Consider the following 25,738-nt stretch of genomic DNA (forward strand, 5'->3'; position numbering starts at 1 on the left):
AAATAAAGCTGAACAAATCCTACATTCCCAAGATGTGCACCTACAGATAAGGTATTACCTTACCAGAACAATGTTCCCAAATAGAGCAGAACAACTTTTACTGGCATTTGCAAAAGGGAAAGAAGGTAGACCCATCTCCAAACAGACTATTTCAAAATGAATAGCCAGTTGTATTACCTTCTGTTATGCTCATCATGGAAAGCCATTACCAGCTTATGATAGGGTTCAATCCATGGAACACAGTGCACCACCATTGCCTTCCTAAAAGGAGTCCCTTCTCAGGGCATGTTGGAGTCTGCTTCACGGATCTATGTCCACACCTTTCAAAAAACATTGCAATTTAGGCACTGCATGTAGAGCTAGGGCAGGCTTTGCTACTTCTAACCTGCAGAATCTGCTGTCCCAGAGGCCACCTGACCCCCCCCCCCAAGCTGTAGCTATTCGAGTCCTCCCAAGAATCAGTACTGCAACAATGACTACGAAGAATATAGCACAGTTTACAGTCAAAATGTTGACATTCAGTTGCACGACAGCCTCCTCCTTGAACATGGTAGGAGCGACAGTCGGAATGTCGATGATCATGTGTACGTCTGTTCAGAAGGACGTACATAAGGCAGGGACTCGAAGCATGGTTGGCAATGGGAGTTGCTAACATTAAGATCAACAGAACATTGTCGATCTTGTTGCGTTGACCTTACAACCTAATTTAATATGTATGAGTCGAGGATATGCATCATGGAAATCACCGTTCGCGGTTGTGATTTTCCTCCCTTTGATAATAAACCACATAGCACAGTTGTGTCCCACTTACCATAACTGTAGATGTTCAAGTAGATCAGTGTTCGCAGTACATATTTCTACCCTCCTACCCCTCTGTCTGCTGGCCTCTCACCCCATGCCTGTTTTTTTTTTTTTTTCTGGCCAGGTATACTTTATCCAGCATAATACCCTTTCTCTACTTCTAGTCCATGGTTAGAAATTTCTCTTCTCTCTCTCTCTCAAAATGTTGACAACTGGAAGAGTTGTGTTGTCCTCAGGCATCTAACTGACTATCACAGCCTAGAAAGACCTGGAGATTGTGCAACAGGCACCCCTTTTATGCCCTGATACCCAGATTTTTGTCTTCGGACATCCATCTGCTATGAGTAATATAAAGACTCTTAAGAGTCTAGCTGGTCGCAGGCTTCTGCATGGCAGTAAGACCCAAGAATCTGTATTGCAACATTGATCTGCTTTAAGATCTACAATTATGGAAAGTGTAACACAACTGTACTTTTTCCATAATTGATATAGTTAAGAATGTTAACGTAAGGTTGGATGCAGATGATGAATTGGATTGGAGGAAATATTCTTAGCAGGTTAGACTGAATGCCTGCAGTCTTCCAGGTTTAAAAGGTTCAGAAAATCTTGAAAAGAAGGAAATTACATCAGTTATGACTGTAGTCTTCATGAAAAGAAGGCAGTTACAGCATTGATCCCCTGACTATAGTCTGATGAAGTCTACCTGTTTAAACAAAAGTGCTCGCTGTGTGGATATGCTTTTGGATTAAAGCATTTGTTTTGTGTTCCATAACATTTTTCGGTCATTTCATTTTGTTATATATTTTCTTTACATTTCTCTATTCTGTGGTTGTATATGCAGTATGTTTAACTTCTGTATTTTATCAAATAAAAAATTGATTGTTTACGATGAGAACCTGGCATATCTTGTTTCCTGGCATTCCTTTAATGAAAAATTGTAATTCTTGATTTTTATCTCAGACTACAAGACCCAAAGAAGAGTGCTATTCAGAGTCCATCAGAGATTGAGCAACTCTTGAAAGAGTATCAGAGGGCACGTGAAGAGGCAAAGACTGAAATAGCAAAGGCAAGGAGTAAGCTGAGAGAACGCACAGAGCAAGAGAAACAACGCCTGCAGAAGCAGATAACATCTCAAGTCATACAGGTAACAGTGCCATATATATTTTTTATTGATCTTTATTTTCTACCTCACCCCAACTGATCTTCATCTGCAGGCCCTATCATCTCTGAATTTCTTGTGTCCACAGATGTACCTTCTGAATATTTTCAGTTTCTGCTGTCTGAGTCCCAAATGTGTGGCATCCTGTCATTTGAAATCTTTCTTGGGCTGTGTTTATATACATCTAGCTTTGCAGTGACACCAATATAGAAGATGTATGTTTCCACATTTAATTTTATGTCTCAAGCGTCTGTTTGCCTCCCTTTCAGTCTTCATATGATGAAATGACTTCTGTGACACTGGCCTGCTCCTGAAGCCAGCTAAATGTCATATTTGTTCCTTTCCTCAGTTTATCTTTCACTTCTAAATTGCCATAAAGTTATCTAGGTCCTATTTTTTGAATGTAGATGACTATATTTTGGTAGATATCTAACTGCTGTACTGGCAACCCAGCTTCATAATCGTATTTGATTAATGATTTTGATGTTTGTACCACATGAATGGCACAGCAGCTAACATTACCACCTCACAGCAAAAGGGTCTCCAGTCTGGTTCCTGACTAAAGTGCCCTTTATGCAGAGTCTGCACATCGTACCTGTGCTTGCATAGGATTACTCTGGTGCTTCCAAAGATAAGCTATAAGGTGGATCAGAAACTCTAAATTACCCACAGGGATATGGGTACTTATGATATGGAAGAAAGACTTAATAAGTTACTTCTGTTTTTCCGTTTGTCTTGCAAACTCTGTGAGTAGCAGGGGCGGTCTGCAGGATCACTCTGAGTCAGATGCAACTTGTTAGAGAGTGAATGAATATAAGAATGGTGAACATATCTATTTTCTTCCTGGAAAAAGAGGTCCTGCCATAACTTTCCCCTGCAGGCAAAGGAGGAAAAGAAAGGACCCAAAAACAAGCAGGACCTGATGTGAATAGGACTGAATTCAGAGTTGATGTCATACATTTATCTACATGCATATATCATTACATAATTCAAGCAGTATGATTTGACCTTATTCCTACAGTCTTATTTCTCACCCACTGTTTCTTTTCTACATAAAGTAAAACTTTGAACTTTTCCATGTCTATAGCACATTTTAATACCTCAAATTATTTTTTCAAATTCTCAGCTGTTCTCTCTGAAAGCGTCTCTCTCCAGTTCTGTGTAATATTCTGTACATTGTATCTTTATATTGCTACACTCTGTTTTATTTGATGCTGATACACATGAAGTTCCAAACACTCTATTAGGCAGCTGTCTTTAGAAGCCTTGAACATCACAACTATCAGTTTTCATATTGAACTCTTATTACAGGGTGAAATATCCTCTTGTTCTTAGTGTCTTTTGTACATTTTATTGTCATATCATCTAATTTCATTGTATAATGCCTTTGTACCCCGTTAGTGTTGTTTAGTCTATTTATAGATTTCAGATTGTTGCCCACCCCCCCCCCCAAACACACACACACATGCTCAAATTTATATCTCACTGAAAAATTAAATCGTGGCTATCAGAACATCAGGTGACCTAGATTTGATGACCTTTAAAATACATCCAGTTAATGTTCATCATATTGATTACAGCTATGTTAGCATTAGTTACATGGGTTATATTCTGCCAAGGATTTAACATACGAACAGCTTCCAAACCTTCGATGCAACCAAACTGTCATTCATCTCTGAGCTGAGCTGACTAAAAGACAAGTTTGTGTGCGAAGCCTTTCAGAGCTTTCCTACCAACAGAGAGAGGGAGGATGAACTTGAAAGACAAATGCTAGGAACTCCAAAAAATAATTATCCACACCCTGGCATAAAAAACACCAAAAAAACAGACAGGGTGTGGAGAGGGAAAGAATCGTTCAACTTGTACAACTGTACTACATTCATCATACTGATCACTACTGCAGTAGCGTTACCTATATGGGTTATATCCTGCCAAGGATATAGCAGCTGGCCAGCTTCCAAAGTTTCAGGGCACCTTCCACACACAGTAAGGCAGCTCGAGTGGAGCTGACTAAAAGACGAGTTTGGGTGTCGAGGCGTTCAGAGCTTTACTGACAACAAAGAGTACATTCCTTTGAGGCTTTCAGGGGTCATTTGTCGGCTTGTGATGTTCCTTTACTGGGCTGATAAGTTTCCCTTTGGGGAAAACTCTTCCTTTTAATAATTTTGCTTATCATTTATACTTTCTTCTTCAGGAAGGTTATTTTAAAGCTAGGAGTATAACTGTCAAGACTGTAATATACTTTTAAACCGAAGCACTCTTATCCTATCAACTTAAAAGTTGTTTAAAGTAACTGAAAACCATTTTTTTCTGCAGCAAAATTGTATTTATTTAATTTATGGGACTGGAACAGTGTTTTAAATTTCTTTTTTCTGTGTTTGGGGAATAAAGGTGACTTTTAAAGACTTTATTTTTACAGGCATTTACTACTCGTTTTCCATGGGAAAGAGGCACCATTGTCGACTTGACAATGGAACAAAACTGTTGGTCTCATAGCCTGTCCTTCTTCCAGCCACAAAAAGAAAAAGTTTAGCAAACAGCCTTTGCTACCACAACAGGCCACCGATTTTCCTGAAATACAGGTGAATGACACTGCTGTAGATATTTGTTGTAGCTCAGACCACTCATATTTTACCCCAGAACTCTGTTGTAGCACCTGCAGCTACTGTGGACCGGATGTTAGGTACATCTTCTGTGGCTGGTGGGATCCCCTCAGAGGGCATGGGAGAGCCACTCTTGTTAGTCCTATTTTGTCAGAATGTTGTGCCCATCCCTAAGTAAACTGCTGCTGCCACTAATAACACTCTTAGCCTAAATGTTTCCTGTCAAAAAGAAGCAGAAAGCCAGGCATGTATCTAAATCACTTACTAAAATTTCCTTAGACCGGAGTAGTTTACTGGGTCTGGCTCAGGGTTTCATTCAGGCTATTGATCTTTCTTGTAAGGTAGTTTCTGGTAAGAGAGATACATCTTTACCTGAAGAGATTCAAGATTCTGAATCTGGACAGGAGGAGGAAGTGAGAGATGCACTGTTTTCTCCTCAGATTTCTGATTCAGACTCTGAGGAGAGTTCAGTTTCTGATTCTCCCTGTGGAGGTTTCTCTATATCTGAGACTATTTCTAGAAAAAAAAAATAAAGAAGAAATGGCAAGGGGTTCCAGAAGAATTTGGAAGCTCCCAAAACCAAGGGCAGTCCAAAAAATCAGAATGAATATTTCCCCGAACACACACACACACACACACACACACACACACACACACACACACACACACACACACACACACACACACACACTCTTTTGTCTTCCAGAAAGTCTGAATCCGTACTTTTTTCTTTGGCAGCAGATAGTTTCAGACAAATAAGTTCTGAATATCTTTCATCAATGTTACAGATGGGAATGGGAGGAAATTCCTCCATTCCAGGCTATAATTCCTCATCCTCCAGACCAGAGTCTTTTATTTACACCTGTCCATCACATGCTGTCCCAGCAAGTGATATAACCAGTACCCCCTTCCTAGGTGATAAAGAGATTTTATTCAAGGATGTTTTGGTGCCAAAGAAAGAAAATACTTGGAGACCAGTTCTGTCTCTCTTTCCTAAACCTGTTTGTGATAGTACCCAAATTCAAAACAATGTCACTTCACAACCTGTTAGCTGTTCTTCCTCATTCAAGTTTCCTCATAACACTAGATTTAAAAGATGCTTAACATCACATCTCTATTCATCCAGATTTCAGGTGTTTCTTAAGGTTTTGTGCTTGTGGATCACATGATCAGTTCTCTGCCTTACCCTTTGGACTATCCACTGCATTAGGAGTGTTCTCAAAGTGTCTAGCTTCAGTTATAGCTCATTGCAAACTACATGGTATCCACATTGTTCCATATTTGGATGGTTTACTTATCCATGCAGAGTCATTTTCAAAGTGTCAGGAATCTCTCTGTAGGGTGAGAGATCTCTTACAAAAGCTGGGATCCAAAGAAAACATTCAAAAGTCTTTCTTGACTCCTTGCAGGATTGTGTTTCTGGGATGTCGGCTCTAGATGTCACAATTCAAATAGTTTTTCTTCCACAGGAAAAATAGATCTATATATATATATAGATCTATTGTCAGGAGTTTTCCACTCAGACTTTGGTCACTATGAGGAGAATATCTCAGGAGTTTGGGTCTCATGGCTTCTATGATTCTCAAGATACCCCCGGCAACACTCTCCATGAGAAATATACAGTGGTATCTGAAGTCTCTCTGGTTCCAGCACCAACACCCTTTGTCTTTAAAAATTCTAGTGCTGGGGTGTGCCAGAAAAGAAATCACTTGATGGGGAAAACCGATATCCATCAATACAGATCTCCCTTTATCCTTCCATTTACTAAAGAGGTCAGTCACCACAGATGCCTCAGATTTTGCTTAGGGAGCAGTTTCAAGAGGGATAAAAGTGCAAAGTGAGTGGGACACCAAGGACAGACATGATCATCTTTGGTCCCCAGGACCTCTTCAGGTTGTTATAGACAATACCACAGTCATGGTACATCAAAAGGAAAGGGGAAACTGTTAAACCTCCTTTGCATGCTACCCATGTTAGCCTGGGATATAGTTGCACAGCACATTCACACTCTACATGCATCTTACATTCTGTCAGAGCATAATTGTGTGGCAGAGAAGTTGAGCAGGACAAGGGCAAACCCTCAGGAATAGAAACTAGATCAGTTGATCTTCCAGGATTTGTTGTATCTGTGTGGAATTCCTCAAATACACACCTCTTTGCCTCTTCTCTGAACAATCAGCTGGCATGATTCTGCTCTAGGACTCCATGCAAGAAAACCTGGAAGACAGATGCCTTTTTTTTTCCTTGGACAGGAATGTTCTGTATGCTTCTCCACCCTTTCCACTAATATCCATGCTACTTCTGAAGACTGAGAAGGAATCCCCCAAGATCGTTGTGGTGACTTCTTTCTGGACCAGACAGCCATGGTTCTCCCTTCTTTTGGAAGTGACCATTACCATAAGCTTCCTCACAGACTGGGTCAACTCACACAAGAACAAGGGTTCCAGTTGACTGCCTGGGTGGTAGAATTTTAATTCTTTTTAGGCACCTCTTTACTGAGGATGTTCAGCTGGTACTAATGGAGGCAAGAAAATCTGCTGCTAGAAGGTCCTATATTAGCAAGAGGAGAGTGTTCTCTACTTCATGCCAGTAACATTACCGCACCCATTCAGGGCTAGTAGTTCTTTTGTTTTACAATATTTGTGTAAGTTACTATCCTATGGCCCTTCTTATTCCCATGTCAGGGTTCATTTATTAGCCATTTCATAGGTTCATAGGTGTGTGCTAGGCTAATGGCCCTGAGGCCTTTACAAGCCTAGCCATAGGATTACCCTGGCATCGTGCCACCCGACTTTAGATTCCAGTGCTTCTGTCGAGTAGAGCCAGTGGAGTTATCCCTGGGGTGAATTTTCTATTTCCCATCCACTCATCAAGATTTCTCTTGAAGAGGGTCAGTGAGGTGCTCTGCTTGACATGTATGGGAAGTCTATTCCATAGCATGGGCAGTCTCTGGGTTATGAACCTGTCCCTCCAGTACGTTCTGTTGATTATGGTGATGAGGTTGAGGTTTCTGGAGTGTGTGGTGTGGACGGATTGAGATTTCTTTAGATGTAACATTTCTAACAGAGCTGGGTCAGACATGGCTTTGTAAGTCAAGCAGAGATCGCCTCTAAGTAGGCGATATGAGACCGAGAGTAGCTGGAGTTTTTTTGAGTCTGTCCATATAGGACAAGTGTTTAAGGCCTAGGATCCTCTTTGTGAGGTACTTTTGCTGCCTCTCCAGTTGTTGCAGGTGTCTAGTGAGGTACATGCCAAATAAATGGGGCATTGTACTCTATGATTGGCCTAGTGAGGGAAGAGTAGAGGGAGACAATGACCTCTTTATTCCTGTATGCAAAACTCTTAGTAATGTGATGTGCCATATACAAGGATTTTCTGACCACAGTGACAGTGTGGTGATCAAAAGAGAAGTTGCTGTCAACCTGTGTTCCCAGATCTCTTATAATGCCTTCTGTGTTCAATGGACTACCATCGATGTGGTAATTCATGTGAACCAGGTTTTTCCCGAAGGGGATGATGACACATTTTTTGGCATTGCGCTTAAGACCATGGTTCTGACACAGGTCGTTGGTCTCAGTGAGGCCATTCTGTAGGATGTCAACATCACTTGGAGAGTTAATAATAGCTCCCAACTTGCAATCATCTGCGAACTTTGTCAGCCAGAGTCCCTTCATGTTGGCCAGGACATCAGAGAAGTAGATACCAAATAGGAGAGGACCCAGGACCGAAACTTGTGGGACTCCACTTGTGACTAATCGGCAACCTGACTTGGAGTCAGCTAGTTTCACACTGTGGGTTCTACCTGTGAGCCAGTTTGCAACCCACCTACTTACATACGGTTTGATGCCAAGTTTAGTGAGTTTTTCTATGATTCCTGAGTGGGGAATGGTATCAAAGGCCTTGACCAGATCAAGGTAGGCTGTATAAACCAACTTGCCTTCATCCACAACTCTGGTGACTGACTCAAAGAAGTCGACCAAGTTGAGCAGGCATGATCTACCCTTCACAAAACCAAACTGTGTGGGATCTAGAGTTTGGAGAATCCCTATATCCTTGTTTGTTAGGTCCATGATGATGCATTCCATAGCTTTCCATGTCAGACTCATCAGGCTAATGGGGCGGGGCGATAGTTCCCTGGGACTGTAGCCACTCCTCCTTTGTGGAGAGGGATGACTGTAGCAGTGCTCCATTCAGTAGGGACAAAGCCTGAGGTGAGGCTGTGATTGAACAGGGCACACAGGTGAGGTGCCAGTTCACTCTGTAGTTCATGTAGAACACAACCAGGGATATTGTCAGGTCCTATAGAAGCTGTATTCATGGCCTTGGATAGTGCTGTTTTAACCTGTGCAGCAGTAATACTGGGTGCCTGGCAATCCACTGGTATTGTGATTGGTCCTGTGGGGGGAGGAGTAAAGTTGGGACTGATTCTGTCGGCCAGTATATTGGCAATATCTGTTGGCTTAGTATAGGAGGTACCATTGTGCAGTAGCTCAGAGCAAATCTGAGTATTGCCATGGAGATTCTTTACATAATTATAGAAGGCCTTGTGGTTGTCTTTACTTTCTGCTGCAATTCTGTTTTCATAGCTAGCTTAAGAGGATCTGATGAGGGATCTCAACTTTTTGTTGAGGCTGATAAGGGAATTTTTCCAGTCTTGGGACTTCACCTTATTCCACATCAATATCCTCCTTCTGTTGTAAAGTTTGTTGATGGCAGGGGACCACCAGATTGGCTTCCTTTTTTTGGAGTAGAGCATTTTGGTTCTATTGGGTATGGCGAGATCCATGCATTTGTGTACGTGTTTGTACAGTGCATTGGTGTATAATTCGGCGATCATGCAGCTATTCTCCATTTGCATGGGTACTGTGACGTTAGCCACATCTGTTTTTAGGAGCCCAAAGTTAGCTTTGGAGAAGTTTTTCTTGGAGGTTACCATTGCGGGGGGGGGGGGGGGATTTCCAAGGTGATTAGTTTATGGTTGGATCTAACTAGGGAGAAGTTGACTATTGGTGTACAGCAAACGTTGCCCATGTTAGTAATGACCAGGTCAAGGATGTTGCTACCTCTAGTAGGGGTAAGAACGAGCTGGTCCAGGGCATTGGAATTAATGAATCCCCAGAAATGTTGGGCAAGTATATTGGTACATGAGTAGTTTTCCCAGTTAATGGAGGGGTAGTTGAAGTCGCCTAGTATGAGAGTGTTAGTTTGGACCCTAACATTCTCCAGTGTGGTTAGGAACATGGAGTGCGAGTCTTGGGACATGGTTGGGGACCTGTAGCAGTTTACAACCTGAATCACTGTCATATCCAGTGTTAGCTGTGCCTAAAGTATCTCTGATGTGTTATGTTGAGCTACCAGTCTGGAGGTGTGCACATCCTTTATGACTATGGAAACACCACTGCCTTTGGAGCTTTTGTCCAAGTTCTGGGGCTGAAAGGTGTGGAATGAGTTATAGTCTGGTAATGCAGGGGTGCTTTGTGCTGCCTTGAACCAGGTCTCTGTTACAGCATAAATGTCAATGTTCTCCATTTTAAGGAGTGCTTCAAGTGAGTGCATTTTGAGATTTAGATTTCTAGCATTGAGCAGCATGAACCTCAGATTGCATTTGTTTGTAGCTGCTACGGTGGTAATTTGGTCTTTGGAACACCACCTTAAAAAGGCACTATAGGGGTGGCAGGAGCCTTGGCCAGTATCCGGAAGCCCAGGGGTGACAGATGCAGGACATCTCTAGTAAAGCATCGAGGTCTGTCACTCATGTCATCCCAAGCATCGAGGTCTGTCAGTCATGTCATCCCAGGCATACAGATACTGGATCCCCTTAGAATGACACCAGATACTTAACCAATTGTTGAAATCAATCATTTTCTGCTTGTACTGTGGTATCATTCTGGGTTATGGTAGGATGCTGCTCGAGGCTAGGGTCATACCCACCTGGGCTACATAATCCGAGAGCTCCTCCACGTCTCTCTTCATGTAGCCCAGGGAGGTACGTCTCAGGTCATTCACACCCACATGTACAATGACAGAGTCATATTTGTAGCTCTTGTTGAGAGACCTGAGTGCGTGCATTGTGGCAGATCCTGGCACTTGACAGGCAGCTGACTTTTACTTTCTCCTTATTCAACCTAGTGAGTGGGACATCATTGTGCCTCAATATCAAGTCACATATGACTAGTGTGTTGGGCATGCTGTTTTGCCTTAGGGGCTTTGGTTGAGTGGTACACTGTTTAGGAGAGTTGTGTGTCTCGTGATTAGTGTTGTGTTATGGTGGTCGAGTGTGTTTCTGCCTTTGAGGTCTCTGCTGTTGGCTAGATTTTTATTGAGAGCCTCCGCGAAGGTGGGTGTGTGGTTTGTGTTTTTATGTGAAGGCAGTGCTGGTGTGTGTTCTGGAGGGCTGTGTGTTCCATGTGGTATGGTGCAAGTGTTGACCTTCAACTCTTGACCAGCTATTCTGGTTTTGGCTGCATAGCGCGTGCCTTCCAGTTTGGGATAGATAAGTACATCTTTCACAAGTCTGAGTGTTGGGAGGTAAGAGGAGATGGTTGTCGGTGTACATGAGGCAGTTGCTACATTGCCTCAGGATGCCCAAGTTCACCAGGTTAATAGGGGAAAGCACAGGAAACTGACCTTTGGACATCCCTGTAGGGATGGGCATTAATAATAAGTACTTAATCCGTTTCCTTGTAGAACCTTTAGTGCTGGTAGCACTCTTGTGTGCTACAATCATTGCTACAAGAAGTCTGGTAAAGTGCTAGACTAATAAGTTAGTAAAAGTGCAGGAGAGGAGAGAACTAGCAGATGTGAGGGAAAAATTGAAGAGCAGACTTTGGTACCTCTCAGAAGCTTACAAACAGTCCTGGATACAGGAAATCTGTATCTGGACTAGACTAGTTACAGGAAAGGCGGGGAAAAAAGCACAGATGCGGGCTTTTAAACCAGAAAGTTGAAAGAGATGGAAAAACTGCCCAAACGGCCAATAAACTACAATTTTGTGATAGGCTACCTAGTGCTTACCACTTCCACTAATAAGCTGGAAGGCTTCCCTCGAATACCGAAAGCCTTTGGGGGTTAAGAAGCTTACATCCAGCATATCTGCACATGAATCATCCTCTTTCAATGCAATCTCTTATCAAAATGTTTTTGAAAGGGGTTTTGCATAAGAGGCATCCAAGAAAACAGGTGGCCCCTGCTTTGAATCTTAAGTTGGTGTTACAAAAGCTAATGCTTGCTGTATTTGAATTGGCTAACCTGGCTAACTTGAGGTACTTAATATGGAAGACAGTTTTACTGATTGCTCTTTTGACTGCAGTAAGAGTGAGTTCCAAGCTCTTATGGTGAATCCAACCCTATCTCATTTTCCACAGGGACAGGGTTTCTTTGAGAACTAATCGTCCTTTTGTGTCTAAAATGGTAACTAAATCTTTCAGATGTTTGGATCAGTTGTTTATTTGTTGTGAAGGTAAGAGGGGACAGCTTATGTCAAAACAGACTTTTTCCAAATGGTTGACTAAGGCTATTACCTTTTGTTAGATTCTCAACAACAAAACTCTTCCTGGCAGAGTTCAGGCTCACTCTACCAGGACCTTGGCTTCATCTGTGGCTTTTTGGAAAGGATTGGATTCCAAACGTATTCTAGAAGCAGCAACTTAGTACTCTTTGCATACGTTTACAAAATACTATAAGCTTGATTCCTTCTCTAGGTCTAGATCAAGCTTTAAAAGAGCCATTCTCCAGGGACTCCTGGACTCTACTCCTTCCACCTCCCAAATGTAGTAAGTCAGGGTAATCTGCCAGTGTAGCTAAGGCTACTGCAGCAGTGATCAGTGTAACAGTAGATGCTCGAAGTATCACTGCTGCAGTAGCCCCCCCCCCGTTTTATGGTATGTTGTTGCGCCTGGTTGTTATTATTTATTTTTTGTTCTTCCTAGCATTTTCCTTTCAGATCTCAGCCTCACTCTGTGTTGGCAGGAAAGCTCTAAAGGGCATGAATCCCAAACTTGTCCTTTAGTCAGCTCCGCTCAAAATGCCTAACATTTTGGGTACATGCAAGATGTCTTGAGGTTTTGGAAGCTTGGCCGACTGCTATATCATTGGCAGGATGTAACCCATATGGCTAAGGCTACTGCAACTGTGATCATTTGAGTATCGACTGTTGTCTTACACAATTGTACTTTCTTTATACCACCATATGTATCAGTCGTGTATGTTCATAGAAATATAAACACCTTTATTAAATAAGTTAATTTATGACCTGTAACAGTCCCCAAGTCCTGACATATAAATTAGTTTTTCTCATTACTGGTGCTCTGCGCTGTTTCATTTATTTATTTATTTATTTTGTAAGTTTTCTCATACTGTATAGTCTGACCTTGCCCATATTTGGTTTCAGTGAATTTTCTTCTGTCCACTTGCATACAAAATCTACAGTACCTTGATGTCTGCTTTTTCCAAAGTACAGCGCCAGTTTTCATGTTATCTGCATTTTGTTGAAACATTTATGGTCTGAGGAAGCGTACAGGAAGGTATGCGAAAGCGCTTACCACAATAAAATTATATAGTTTTTAAAAGTCTTGCTGAGTCGTGTTCAGTCCGCAGTTTATTATTTCACTACAGTCTTCTGCATATTCATCTAAAACCATTTTGTTAACTTTAACAATGTCTCATTTATAAACTGCAAATAGATGTATATCCAAAGTAGATCCTTTAGATTTACTTCTAATTTATATTACCCCTTTCCAAACATCCCTATCTTAAACTTCTGTTTTCTGTTTACCAGCCATTCCCTCATTTAATTTATTAGCATTGTGACTATTATGATATGAGTTTCCTTTTTTTATATGTCACTCTCTTTCCCTAGAGACTATCCCAGTTCTTGGCATATATGAATCTCAGCATACTGTTCTTACCAATTCCATGGCCATGTTAACATTGCTACATTAACCTGCAAGGCATGGTAGCCCTCCTTTCCATGCCATGAGAAGTCAAGGGCACCGCTGTTGCCTTGAAACATGGGGAGCTTACTTTTTTACTTGAATCCCTTGATCTTCCCCTGCATGGAATTCTTTCTTAGCAAGCTTACACATGCACACTTCCATGCTTGCTAACCTAAGGCATGTCATAAGAGTCCAGCCACATTTGTGTGTGTGTGTGTGTGTGTGTGTGTGTGTGTGTGTGTGAGTGTGTGTGTGTGTGTGTGTGTGAGTGTGTGAGTGTGTGAGTGTGTGTGAGTGTGTGAGTGTGTGAGTGTGTGTGTGTGTGTGTGTGTGTGTGTGTGTGTGTGTGTGTGTGTGTGTGTGTCCAAAGGAGTGCAGTATCACATCATTCTGCTTTCTTCTGTGTGTCTCACACCCTCCACCTCTGTAAGCAGGCCATTAGTCACTGTATCTTTCTATCCCTGGCAGCACTCTGATACTTGGAACACCAGTCAATCTCTGATCATCCTTGCTGTAGTAAGAAGAGAAACTCAACACCAGTGCAATGACTGCTATTACTAATTTCTTTAAAAGGAATCTATGTGTTACCTTATCAGATACTTTGCTAATGTCAGGAATATTCTAAGCCCTTATCTACAATATTCTACATGTTCTCATTGGTCAGTGACAACTGTGCATCTACAGTAATCTATGTGTTCTTATTGGTCAATGTGATAGCTGTGCTTAAAGTTGGATTAAGTCCTGCACTTTCATATAAGTGTTATGATGGACTCTGACACATTTACTTGATCAAAGAAATGTTATAAAACTTCGAATTATAAGCTTACTTGACTGATTACAGTTCCTTTTGGTATACATAGAGCCCTAAGAAAGTGACTATGAGTAGTCCTTCGAGTTGTTTCCGTAAGAAGTACATGCTAAACATTAAATAATATTGATGTTATCCAAGTACTCTGCACCAGGTTCCTCAAATCCTACATGAAAAAAAGTGAGTCCCTCCCTAGTGTTGGACTTCATTAAAAGAATCTCTTCTACCTCACTGGAGTTCATGTATCAAGGTAAGGGTTGCTGTGTGTTTGGTGCTAGCTAAATCATAAGATCATAATGATAGCTGACCAAGTGTAGCTAAATTAGTAGACTCTGTGCTGCACTGAAGTGGAAACTGATAAGTGCAAACATCTTAACAGAAACAGCACTGCATACAAACGTTTTTCTGTTCATGTCTTTGCTGGAAAAAAAAAAAACAGTTCCCAGGTGAACCGTCATAGTCAACAAATTGGTATAGAAACAGATATTCTTTCTAATTCCATTTCTGCTGTAAAAATATAGTTTAAAGCTATGTTCCTTCTTCAGAAATGCACACTGTTGCCAGAGACATAGATAGCTCACTGGTACTCTCAACAGGTCACACTCTAACTGTTTCAAAACCCAGAGTTTGTAACAAAAACAATCCTGTCACAATCTAAGTACCAAACTAAAAGTCCCCAGAACAGCAGAATTGTAGCCAGGAGCTTCTATCACCTCCTCGCTGAAGTCACTAACACATGACCACATCTATTTATACAGCTGCCATAGTAACCACAGCTGCTTAAATGAACTGCAGTCATTTCCAGTCAGCAATTCTTTTGAAATCACTCCCCCTAACGGCTTGCTGTTGGGGCAGCTACCCCTTTTGCTCCACCCTTTCCATGCTATTCACTGTTGCTTGTCTCCTGTGTGAAAGCCTTCCTTAGGCCGTGTGTCTGTGGTACAGTTTTCAAACTGCTAGGATAGATGGCTTGGTGTGACATTAAAAAAATCAGTATTGTCTACAGACATAACACAGCTCTTAGTAGTCATACTTTCCTGTTACAGATTTTGCACTGAATCCTCCTAGGACAGCACAAGGAGTGGAAAGAAAGTAAAGACTTAAATAGATTATATTATTGTTTTAATCAATGCATTACATAAGTCTAAAATGTAACTATATATTAACATGATTAGACAGATGGCATAATACTCATAAAAATGCGGGTGTGCAATATATTGCCCCCTTTGGTGTCTAATTTATTTCTAATCACCAGAAAGGCTACGTATCAGCTGTTAAACCAAAGTCCTATCTGCTAGAGATGGTGGTAGCTCAGGTGGATATAAAGGATACCATGGCACCGGTCAAAAAGAGTAAGTGATGTTCCCCAGCAATACCTTAGCTAAATTTTTCCTAGTAGTATAAAATACCACCTTGTGTCTCCCATGAAAAAAGATCACTAATCTAGTGAGACTACCCTGGTCAACAGAGGATAAATAAAAGTAGATAAATAAATTAGAGCTGTAGTTTTAAAACAGAAAAAAAACAAAATGTTCATTGCCAGTTGTCATTTGTTGAGTATAATCATATTTAATCATATACCCAAAGCAGTATAAGTGCATTCTGAAAGTTTACTATCTTGTTTTTTTCCTTAATAAATTCAATATCATTGTTTATTTTGTATAATATTATTCATAATTATTGTTGGGGATTATAGCCCGTCTCATAGTAAACTATTGTAAGTAGCTGCTCAGCTGATAACGAGGCTTCGGTCCAGCTTCTGATAGCATCTAACATGCCTTAGCACAAGTAACTACTGCTTCTAGATTGTGCCTGACTACTTACATCCCCTAATTTCTTGGAAGGCCTGGCTTGTTGCATGAAAATTGCTGCCCCTGCACTGTGCCATAATAGTTCCATATTCCTCCTGCTTGAAATAGAAATAAATTGAAAAGAAAAATACCTTTACTAAATATTTTAGACTGCCCAATAGCCTAAACACTGTGCCTGATTTAGTGTCTTGCAGAGACTTGTTACTCTAGTACTGATATGAACTATCTGCATGCACTCAAGCAATGTCCATTTCACTTCCTGACTTCCTGTGGTCTGGATGGATGTGTGCAGGGTATAGGAACTTAAGTGCATAAACAAAAAACACACTTTGCCATGTCATGCTGCCCACCAAATTACCTCAATCTCAGTAGGCCCCGAACCTTGTTAGGAGAAAGTCCATGGGATGATGATCAAGTTCAGTACACACAGTGAATAAGCAGGAGTCCCAGGGAACAACTGATAATCAGCTGCCGGGAGACCCAAAATATTTAAAATTGAAAAAAAAGTGGTGGTTCTCAGTACCAACCCAGAATTATTTACTGTACAGAACTAGGAGTCAAGTATTAGATTATTTTTTTAGGCATTGCCAAACTGAAAGTACTTCTGACATAAATCAAAATCAAGGAAATGTAAAGGTGTTACTGATCAATGTTAGCAGTCTAAACAGGAAACTCCCCTACAAGCTCTCCTAACCTTAGAGAATGCTGGCATCTGTGCAGTCGCTGAGGCATGGTTTAAAGCCATGGAGAGCACACTGGCAGTGCAAGGCTATAATGTCTTCCATACATTTAGACAGACAGGGACTAAAGGTGGAGGTGTCTGAATTTACATAAAAAATAAATATACTTCTGACTTCCAAGATGGCTGCACACTGATCATCGGCTTAATTTCAGCTCTCATGGTGTGAAAAAAGAAAGTGAGAAACAGCAGCATGTGATATTGCCAGCTTGAATAAAATTCAGTTACTGACTAGTAAGTACATCGCCTGGATACCAGCAAAGAAGTGTAAAAAACTTGAAAGAAAGAAAATCAACCAGGAAATGTGAAGAGAAAACACTTCCCTTTGTTGAATACTGCAGCTGTTCTGCAAAAAGCATTTCAAGCTTCAGATTTAGTAGAAGAGGTGGCTTCCAGTAATTTAGAGGAAAAAATAAATCATATGTGCTCAGATTTGATTAAAATAAATGAAACATTGAAGGAGTATATTAACTCAAACAACAGCAGGTTTGAAAAAAATGGAAGAAACATTAAACAGCTATTAAGATAAACTGATACAAGTGCAAAAATCAGAGGTCAAAATAAAGAAAAGGCTGGCTGATTATTACTGCTCTAGAAGAGATGTTTCAAAAAATGGTAGAGTTAGAGGAAAGAAACTAGAAGGAATTGACCGTATTAATTTTATGAAAACCCAAATAAATAACTGGATTGGTAGTTCACAGCAGGATTTGTTAGTAGAAAGGGCACATTGTTTGACTGCTCCAAACCTGGCCATGAGAAAGCAGCGAAGGCCTGTGTTAGTAAAGATGCACTCATACCATCAGAAAGAGGTGATATTGACAAAATTGTGGCAGAAGGGCAAATATTAAAAAACTAGAGGCAGTAGAGTGTTTGTGGAAAAATTATTCACTGTACACCAGGTAGAAGAGAAACCAATTTATCCCAGCAGTCAAGGAATGTTAAGAGACAGGTGTGAGATTCAAGGTGCTTTATCCAGCTGTCTTCAGAGTATTTTTCTGGAGGATCAAAGGCATTTTTCTATGCAGAACAGTCTAAGGGGAAATACAAAAGTTTATCCAACAAGAGGTGAGCTATCAGATAGAAGGGGGGCCTTGCTGCTTCTTCTAATGGTAAGGCTCATAGGTTGACTTTGCCAATAAAACCATTTCCAATATTCCAAAGGAAAATGCTTGAGAAAGAGTACAGGAGTTGAATTGAAGAATCGAGTATACCTTGGACTTTGTCTGGGGTTGGAAGATGGGAGATAAACAGGATGAAAACCAGCAACATCGAAATTAGTGAATAAGTGTGAGATTATAAAGCATCAATCACATTTGTGAAATATGACTTTACAAGAAAAAGTGGCTAAGAAAGATGAGATATTTGTTGATTTTGTTAAACGTTTTGTGAGACTGACAGGCGTATGCCCCACTTCACATCAGTAATGTTAGGAATTACAGTAAAAGTAAAAAGAAAAAGAGGGAGAAAGAGGGAAAGTAACTGCAAGTAAAACTATTATTGATAATATTTCATAAAACATTTTATGATATAAATTGCATGCAATATAGTAAAATATTTTCAGTGATTTTTTTTTTTTTTTTTTTGTGTGTGATAAAAGTACTAAAACAGGTGCTTTTTTTCTTCTCTCTTTTTTTAGTTGTAAGAAATGTAGGCATTACAGTGTAATAAGAAAGGCTGGACAAAAGCAGGTTTAAGTCTGTAGGTTGTAGTCTTGGGTTGTTGGGGTGAGGAATGAGATGTAAAAGTACATTGATTATATCATCTGTAGAATTGAAATGTTTTCTTTTTACTTTTGCATAGGTTAATCAAAGTTTCTTGTGAATGCATTTGGATTTTTAAAAAATGAGAGACCACAATGTAATAAATGGTGTTTTGTAAGCAAAGAAAAGTTTAGTGGCAGTTGAGAAATCTGGAACCGAGGGCAGCTCTATGTTTTGATCTTATGTTCCCATGGAAACAGTCTAAAGGTGAAGGGAATTAATTGAGAGGCCAGGACATTGCTTACTGAGAGAAACCTAAAATTAGAACATACAAGAGCAAGCGTTTCAGTAAAAAATAGTTGAAATTACTGGATGAGATAGCAGCTTTTCTGGTAACCAAATACTTTAATGCATTTATTAGAACAAAGTATTAATTAGATGTATTTAAAAATAGCCAGTGCAATTTTTATTTAGGCTAAAAGTTAATAATTTCTGAAAACATATAAGTTATTTTTCACATCTAGGAGGAAAATAAAGAAGATTAGACAAGAACAGAAAGCAATTATTCTGTTTAGGATCACAGGCTGTAACGTGTCATAGCATGGATAACCTTAATTTTAGCTTAGGTTTTGCCTGTGAGTGCAGCTGTGGATCTGAGACAGTTGTTCTTGTCAGGGGGAATCAACTACATTATTTGAAGATGTACTTAGTTTTATGAGTTTAAATGACTAGGTTATGTGTGTATGTGTGTGTGTTTTATTTTATTTTATTAAAACAAAAAGTCTTGTAAAGTATGACATAGCTTCAAGTGGAGATGACGAGAAACAACTGTATGAAAGATCAACTTGCCAGACATTAGTAGATGCATGTAACATAAAAGTTACAAATAGACATTTAAATATCTGCCATGTATAACAGGTGGGAATAATAACTTTTTATCATAATGTCTACACTAAACATATTTTGGAACATGAATGGCCTCCTATGTATAGACAAAAGGGAAATAGTGTTAAATGATATTAAGAAATACAGAGTGCAATTAGCAATGCTACATGAGACACATTTGGAAAGAAATAAGCGTGTGAATTTGATAAAGTATTTCAGGCTGGATATTCTGCAAAATATCCTGTACAAATGAAAAGAGGAATACTTATATTAATTGCAAGAGGAGCTCCGGTTGCGATAGAAGAGGGAAAAAAGATGGTAATGGCAGATTTGTGGTAGTAAAGTTCTACTGGCAAGGGAGCAGGATTACTCAGGCATGTATTTATATTCCACCTAAAACTGCCATTGTGGGGCTTAAAAAATTGTGAGATATAATCCGCTCTCGGCAGGGAATATTAATTATAGGTGCAGAGTGTAATTTGATTTGCAACAATGAGGATGTATTTGGGGACCTAGCAGGGAAAATATAACAAAAGAGGGTAGATGTTTGAAGAAATTTACAAAAATATTTGGTATGAAAGATATGAATTCAGTAGTAGCATCTCAGAGAATGTACATATTATTCACCAAGGTAGAATAACTGGGCTACACTAGACAGAAATTATATTTCACTTGAGCATGTGCATTTAATTGAGATGTTTGACATACAATTACTAAGATAAAAATGCAGTGTAATGAAGTAAAGTTGAGACACTGGTGCTTCCCTACCTACCTGTTAAAAAGAGAGGAACTTAAGAAATGTTTAGTGGAAATTATCTGAGAGTTATTAGGGAAGACAGAAAGTATCTCCAGATGTTAAAGCTAGTGAGTGGGTAAAATGAAAGAGGAGTTTAAAAACAGGGTAGAAATAAAAGAAAAATGATTTAGTTATGAAGTAAATAAGAATTATTTAGAGGGGCTGACAACATTTAAAATATTACAAAATAAGGGGAATGTCAAAGAAAAAAAGAGGCGCAATTGCAGAGTGCTATAGAGAAAATAAGGCAGTACCTGGATAATATGCATGAAATTAGAAATATTGCTGTTAAGCAACTCATTTTTGATCACTCCAGAGCACCAAAACTGTATGCATAACAACTTAGGCAACAGAAAGTAGAAAGGGTTGTTGCCAAACTTAGGGAGCCTATTACAAGAAAAATAACCAGAGATCCTGTAGAGATATTTGAGATGTATTGGAAATTTTATGAAAATTTGTATATAGCAGAGATGTTGGGAAATAAAAAAAAAAAAAAGCACAGATAGAAATATTTATAGAAGACTTAAATATACCAAGGTTAAAGGTAGATGAGGCTCGGCAACTAACAGGATAGGAGGAGATGAGATAAAAATAGTGATATATAACTAATTTGCTGGAAAATCTCCAGGAATATAATGGTATTCCAGTAGAAGTTGGGAGGCTAGGAGGGAAGAAAGTGATAAAGATCTGGAGGGTTTTGTTAACTTTATTTTAAAAGGAGGAGAGGCACCAACATCTTGGAAGAAAGCTGTGGTGGCTGTAATAACTAAAGACAGTAAATACACATTTGATCCAGCTTCATGTAGGCCCATTTCAATTCTAAATCATGATTATAAAGTGTTTATGTCTCTACTAGCTAAAGGAATGGCAAAGGTGATGCCAAAAGTAATAGATAAGGGTCACTGTGGTTTTGTGGAGGGGAAGCAAACATTTGACATTAATAGAAAAATAATGATCCAGAGGGAAGCAAAACTCAAGAAAATATCTGCTATTGGCGGGTCTTTATGTGGAAAGCGTTCAACAGACTAAGCTAGAATTCTTAAGAGTGATGCAATGGAAGCATTGGCTTTTCCTTATACAATAAGGTTAATTAGAAAGATATATGAGGGATTGGAGGCAAAAATCAAAGTGTGTGGTTCCCCGCTGATATGTCTGAACAAAGTAACCCTTTGTTTGTGTTATGTCTAGAACTATTGGCAGAGAAAATATGGGACTCAGACATTCAAGGATTTATTTGCAGATAATATTATTTTGTACCTGATGGAACCAGAAAAGGACATCTCAGTTTTGTGGAACTTTCTGAGACAGTTCTGTTTTTTTTTTCTTGGGGGATATAAAATTAATGAAGATAAAACAAAAGCTATAGCTATAAGCTATGTACCCAGATATGAATTAGTTCAGCAATACCTAAAATTAAGGGGACATGATAAAATGAAGTATTTAAGAGTTTGGATTAAAAAAGGATTCTGTTATGGCAGCTAAGGATACATGGGAAGAGACTAAACAAAACATAATACAAAAGGTCAGAAACTGGAAGCTCTTGCCTATGGATATGGATAGCAAGATACAAGCAATAAAAATGTTTTTAGTACCTTTAATTTTATACACAGGGCAGGCATACTTTTATCAGCCAGAGGAGAAATTGTGGATAGCAATTAATAAGGAGTCAAAGGATTTTATTTTTGAGGGGAAGAGGGCAAGAGTCAAGTGAGATAAGTTGATCATTCCAATATAACGAGGTTTAGGCTTAACTGATTGGAATGATTAATGTAGAGCTATGCAGTTAAGGCTCATATAAATAACACAAGCAGAAAGTTATAATTTCAAAGTGGAAAGCGATGATGGTGAAGGGGGGGGTATAATTCAAGAAATAATTAGTGTGGGATTTTGGATACAGATCCTTAAGGAGAATAACAACTGCCAGACAGAATATTATATTCATAAAATAGCAGAATGTATACTAAGAACTAAGCCAACATGGGAATGGAGAATGGAGATTCTACTGATAGTGATGGCTGCAATTAGGGGTACAGAGAATAGGCAAGAGGGGGCCAGAATGTACTGGAAAAGCTGGCAACAGAACCAAGGTATTGGGAACAAATAATTGGACAGGGAAAGGTAAGAGAATGAGAAGAGGTCAAGAAAACATTTGGACTGCAGGCTAGTGACTGCCTTCCATATCAGGGATTGATATCAGAGTATAGGAAAATAGAAAGAGATAGAGGAATCCTAAATGAAAGACTGAACTGGTACAGTTTTTAAATGACTCTAGAACAGAAGCTTCCATCTCTTAAAAAGGGATAATTAGTAGGGCATATAAAATGTTGCATGCTAACTGTAGGAATCAATCAGAAGAGGTCAGAAAAGATTAGGAAGAGAAATTTGATTGTGATTCACAAAGAAACAACAGGAGGATATATGTATGGCTCCCAAATATGCAATGAAGTGTAGAAGATTTAGGATTTTTGCCTGGAAATGTTTGCATAGATACTTTTATATCCCAAGCAGACTCTAAAGAACTTTTGCTCAGGTAGATGTAACATTTTGGTTGTGTAATAGGGAAGAAAGAGGTACCTGAGTGCATATGTACTCAGAGTGTAATAAATTGGCAGACTTTAAAAATTCCCTCCAGAGTACTGTGTTAGGAATACTGGGTGATCAAAGAAATGATTTTTATGATCTGGGGTACATGATCTGAATTGCCTAGACATAATAAGGCCCTGTTAAGTTTAATTTTGGTGGCTGCCAAAAAAGTAATTACTAAAAAATGGTAGTCAAAATGTAAACCAACTATACTTGATGTACTGAATATTGTAACACAGGTAATTGAACAGGAGGAGGGAGCTTTTGAAAAAGGTAGGGGTAAATTACATAGAAAAAAATGGAAATTGTGGAAACAATATACACAGAAAAATGTTTTGGGGGAGGAATGAGGTTTAAGAGAAAGCAAGAACTGAACAATTTTGTAATGTTGCTTTGATTATATGATGTATGTATGTCTACATGTGTGTATATACATACATACACACACACACACACACACACACACGTGTGTGTGTGACGTCACTCTTCTGGTCCAGTAATCAAGGAGCCTCAATCCTCACCACTGTCACCAGTGGGGAAAGTATAAGGAGAGAAAAATAGACACACACAGTATTGAAAAATGCAGCTCTCTGTACCAAGTACAATTTCCCTTAAGAGGACAAAGGGAATGCATACTCTAGGCTCCAAATAAGACTCCGCACTGACCACTACAGAGCTGTGTCCTAAGCCGGGTGTTCCAAATCAAGTCCTCCACCACCCTCTCTGTGAAATCAGTGCTGTCAGTGTCCCTGGTCACAATAGGTGTCACACACACACTTTTGATATTTTGTTTCACACACACACACACACACACATGAAAGGCTAGCACAGCTTACCTGCTCTGACACCTCCACCCAGACTATAAGGTAGATTCACTGCCCCAGAACACCCAAAGCCACCTACTTTAAGACTCTTATAAGGGTTCCCAATTACACTTAGTAAAATTAATATTTATACAGATGGTAGTGTTTATCCAAGCAGCAAGACTTTCAGGAGCATGGAGCCACATTGCCACTAAATGAATGCAAGTACTATCAAAGGTTAAATATTTTCTAAAAGACCAGCCACAATGAAAGGCTTAGATGTATTTAATAATTAAAAAACATGAAAATACTGACCGACTGTTTGCAGTAAACACCAGAGTTTCAGTCACAGGAAATGTATAAAAAAACACAGATGGAAAGACTCAGACAGATACAGAAAAAACAACATTTAGCTAAAATCACTATATTTTCCTAACTGGCTGAAGAATTACTATTCCCTAGTAACTTACTAAAGCAAGGCAAGATGAAAGTGGATGAGAGTCTGTTGTCAGGTCCCAAAGCAGAGTGCACTTATCAAATCTCCCACTAGTATTCAAGTACAGTTTCATTGCTGGCTACAGAATGACATCACATCTGGCCACCTGACTGTAGTTCCCACACTACCCCCCCCCCCCACTAGAAACTAAGCTAGGATCTGGCATTGATGTGTCACAATGCACACATACAACTTTAGCTAAGGTTTATTACAGCGTCTGGAAACTATAAAACAATTCCAACACTTCCACCCTTCCTGCAGAGACTAACATGCCATTCTCAGACCTGTGAGATAAAATCTTTATGAACTAAACCAAGTCATTTCAGGCTATTTTTCTTAAGGTTGGCTGGGCTGACCTTAAATCTTTCCCTTCCAGTATCTTCTGTTAAAGTATATACATTTCATCAGTTACAATGATACAGTCTGTCATACATGTGTATTTCTTTTCTGTCCAGCAGGACCCACTGTTGATACATTTTTAACACAAGCAGCTTTACAAATACATTTTTAACATAAGCATGTATACAGATACATTTTTAACATAAGCATGTATACAAATTAGTTTGATATTCAAATGACATATAATTCTTTACAATGCCCCAACTAGCTATATATATATATATATATATATATATATATATATATATATGTATATGTATGGGTTCACTTCAGAATTTCAAAATACCAAAATCCTGAGGTTCAAAATATCAACCTCAAAACCTTGAGATCTTGGAATCTTGAAATTCTGCCCCCCCCCCCCCCGAAAACAAACAGTCAACAAAACAAAAAAACATGTTTTTGCAGGGGGGCAAGCCACCCAGCACCCCCACACCCCCCGCTACTTAATTATACCAACTCTGAGATTGTACTACAGCAAGGAAAAGTGAAATCTCCTGTTCCACGCTGTATGCTGATCTCCGTTCAGAATTTCAAAGTTTTAAAACTTCGATTATATGGTATTCAATCATATGTTTTAAGTTTTAAGCTTCAAATGCCTGAAGTGGACCCATATATATATATATATATATATATATATATATATATATATACCCACACATATATATATATATATATATATATATATATATATATATGTATATATATATATAATACATATATATATATATATATATAAAATACATATATATATATATATATATATATATATATATATATATATATATATATGTATGCATATATGTGTGTGAGATACTACACACACACACACATACAATGTATCACTTTTGTAACTGTGAGCTTATTAATATGGTTTGATTACTTTTACGTAAATGTACGTTTGCTGTGTCACAAGTGATAACTCCATATGTGTTTAAAAAAAAGGTTGACAATAGTTTGGGGCTTAACGACACATGTAGACAGTAATCTAGCCTTTGACCATCACACCTACAGTAGTGAGGTACTCATTCTGTGTTGTGCAACTTATAAACAAAGGTGTGGCATCTGGGTCCAAGCAGATCATTGTAGCAGATCATTGTTCCACTGTATTCAGCATTCATCAGACATATCATTGAGTACAGTGCCCCCTTTGGTATGTACCTATCCAGGTACTTCCAATGGTTTGAACGCCTACAGAGCTTTTTCACTAAAATAATCCATGGCT

General features: G+C 39.1%; 1 protein-coding gene across 1 annotated transcript in view; it reads left to right on the forward strand.

Moving 5' to 3' along the window:
* Positions 1-25,738, forward strand: part of STARD9 (StAR related lipid transfer domain containing 9) — a 1,457,104-nt gene that overhangs the window by 1,239,061 nt on the left and 192,305 nt on the right. The window contains exon 26 of the mRNA XM_044073541.1: positions 1,762-1,945. Coding sequence (XP_043929476.1) covers positions 1,762-1,945 — 184 coding nt within the window. The remainder of the gene's footprint in view (positions 1-1,761; positions 1,946-25,738) is intronic.

The sequence above is a fragment of the Protopterus annectens genome, chromosome 6.part0 (genome assembly GCF_019279795.1).
Source record: "Protopterus annectens isolate FY-2018-M chromosome 6.part0, PAN1.0, whole genome shotgun sequence".
In the NCBI taxonomy this organism is placed as follows: domain Eukaryota; kingdom Metazoa; phylum Chordata; order Ceratodontiformes; family Protopteridae; genus Protopterus; species Protopterus annectens.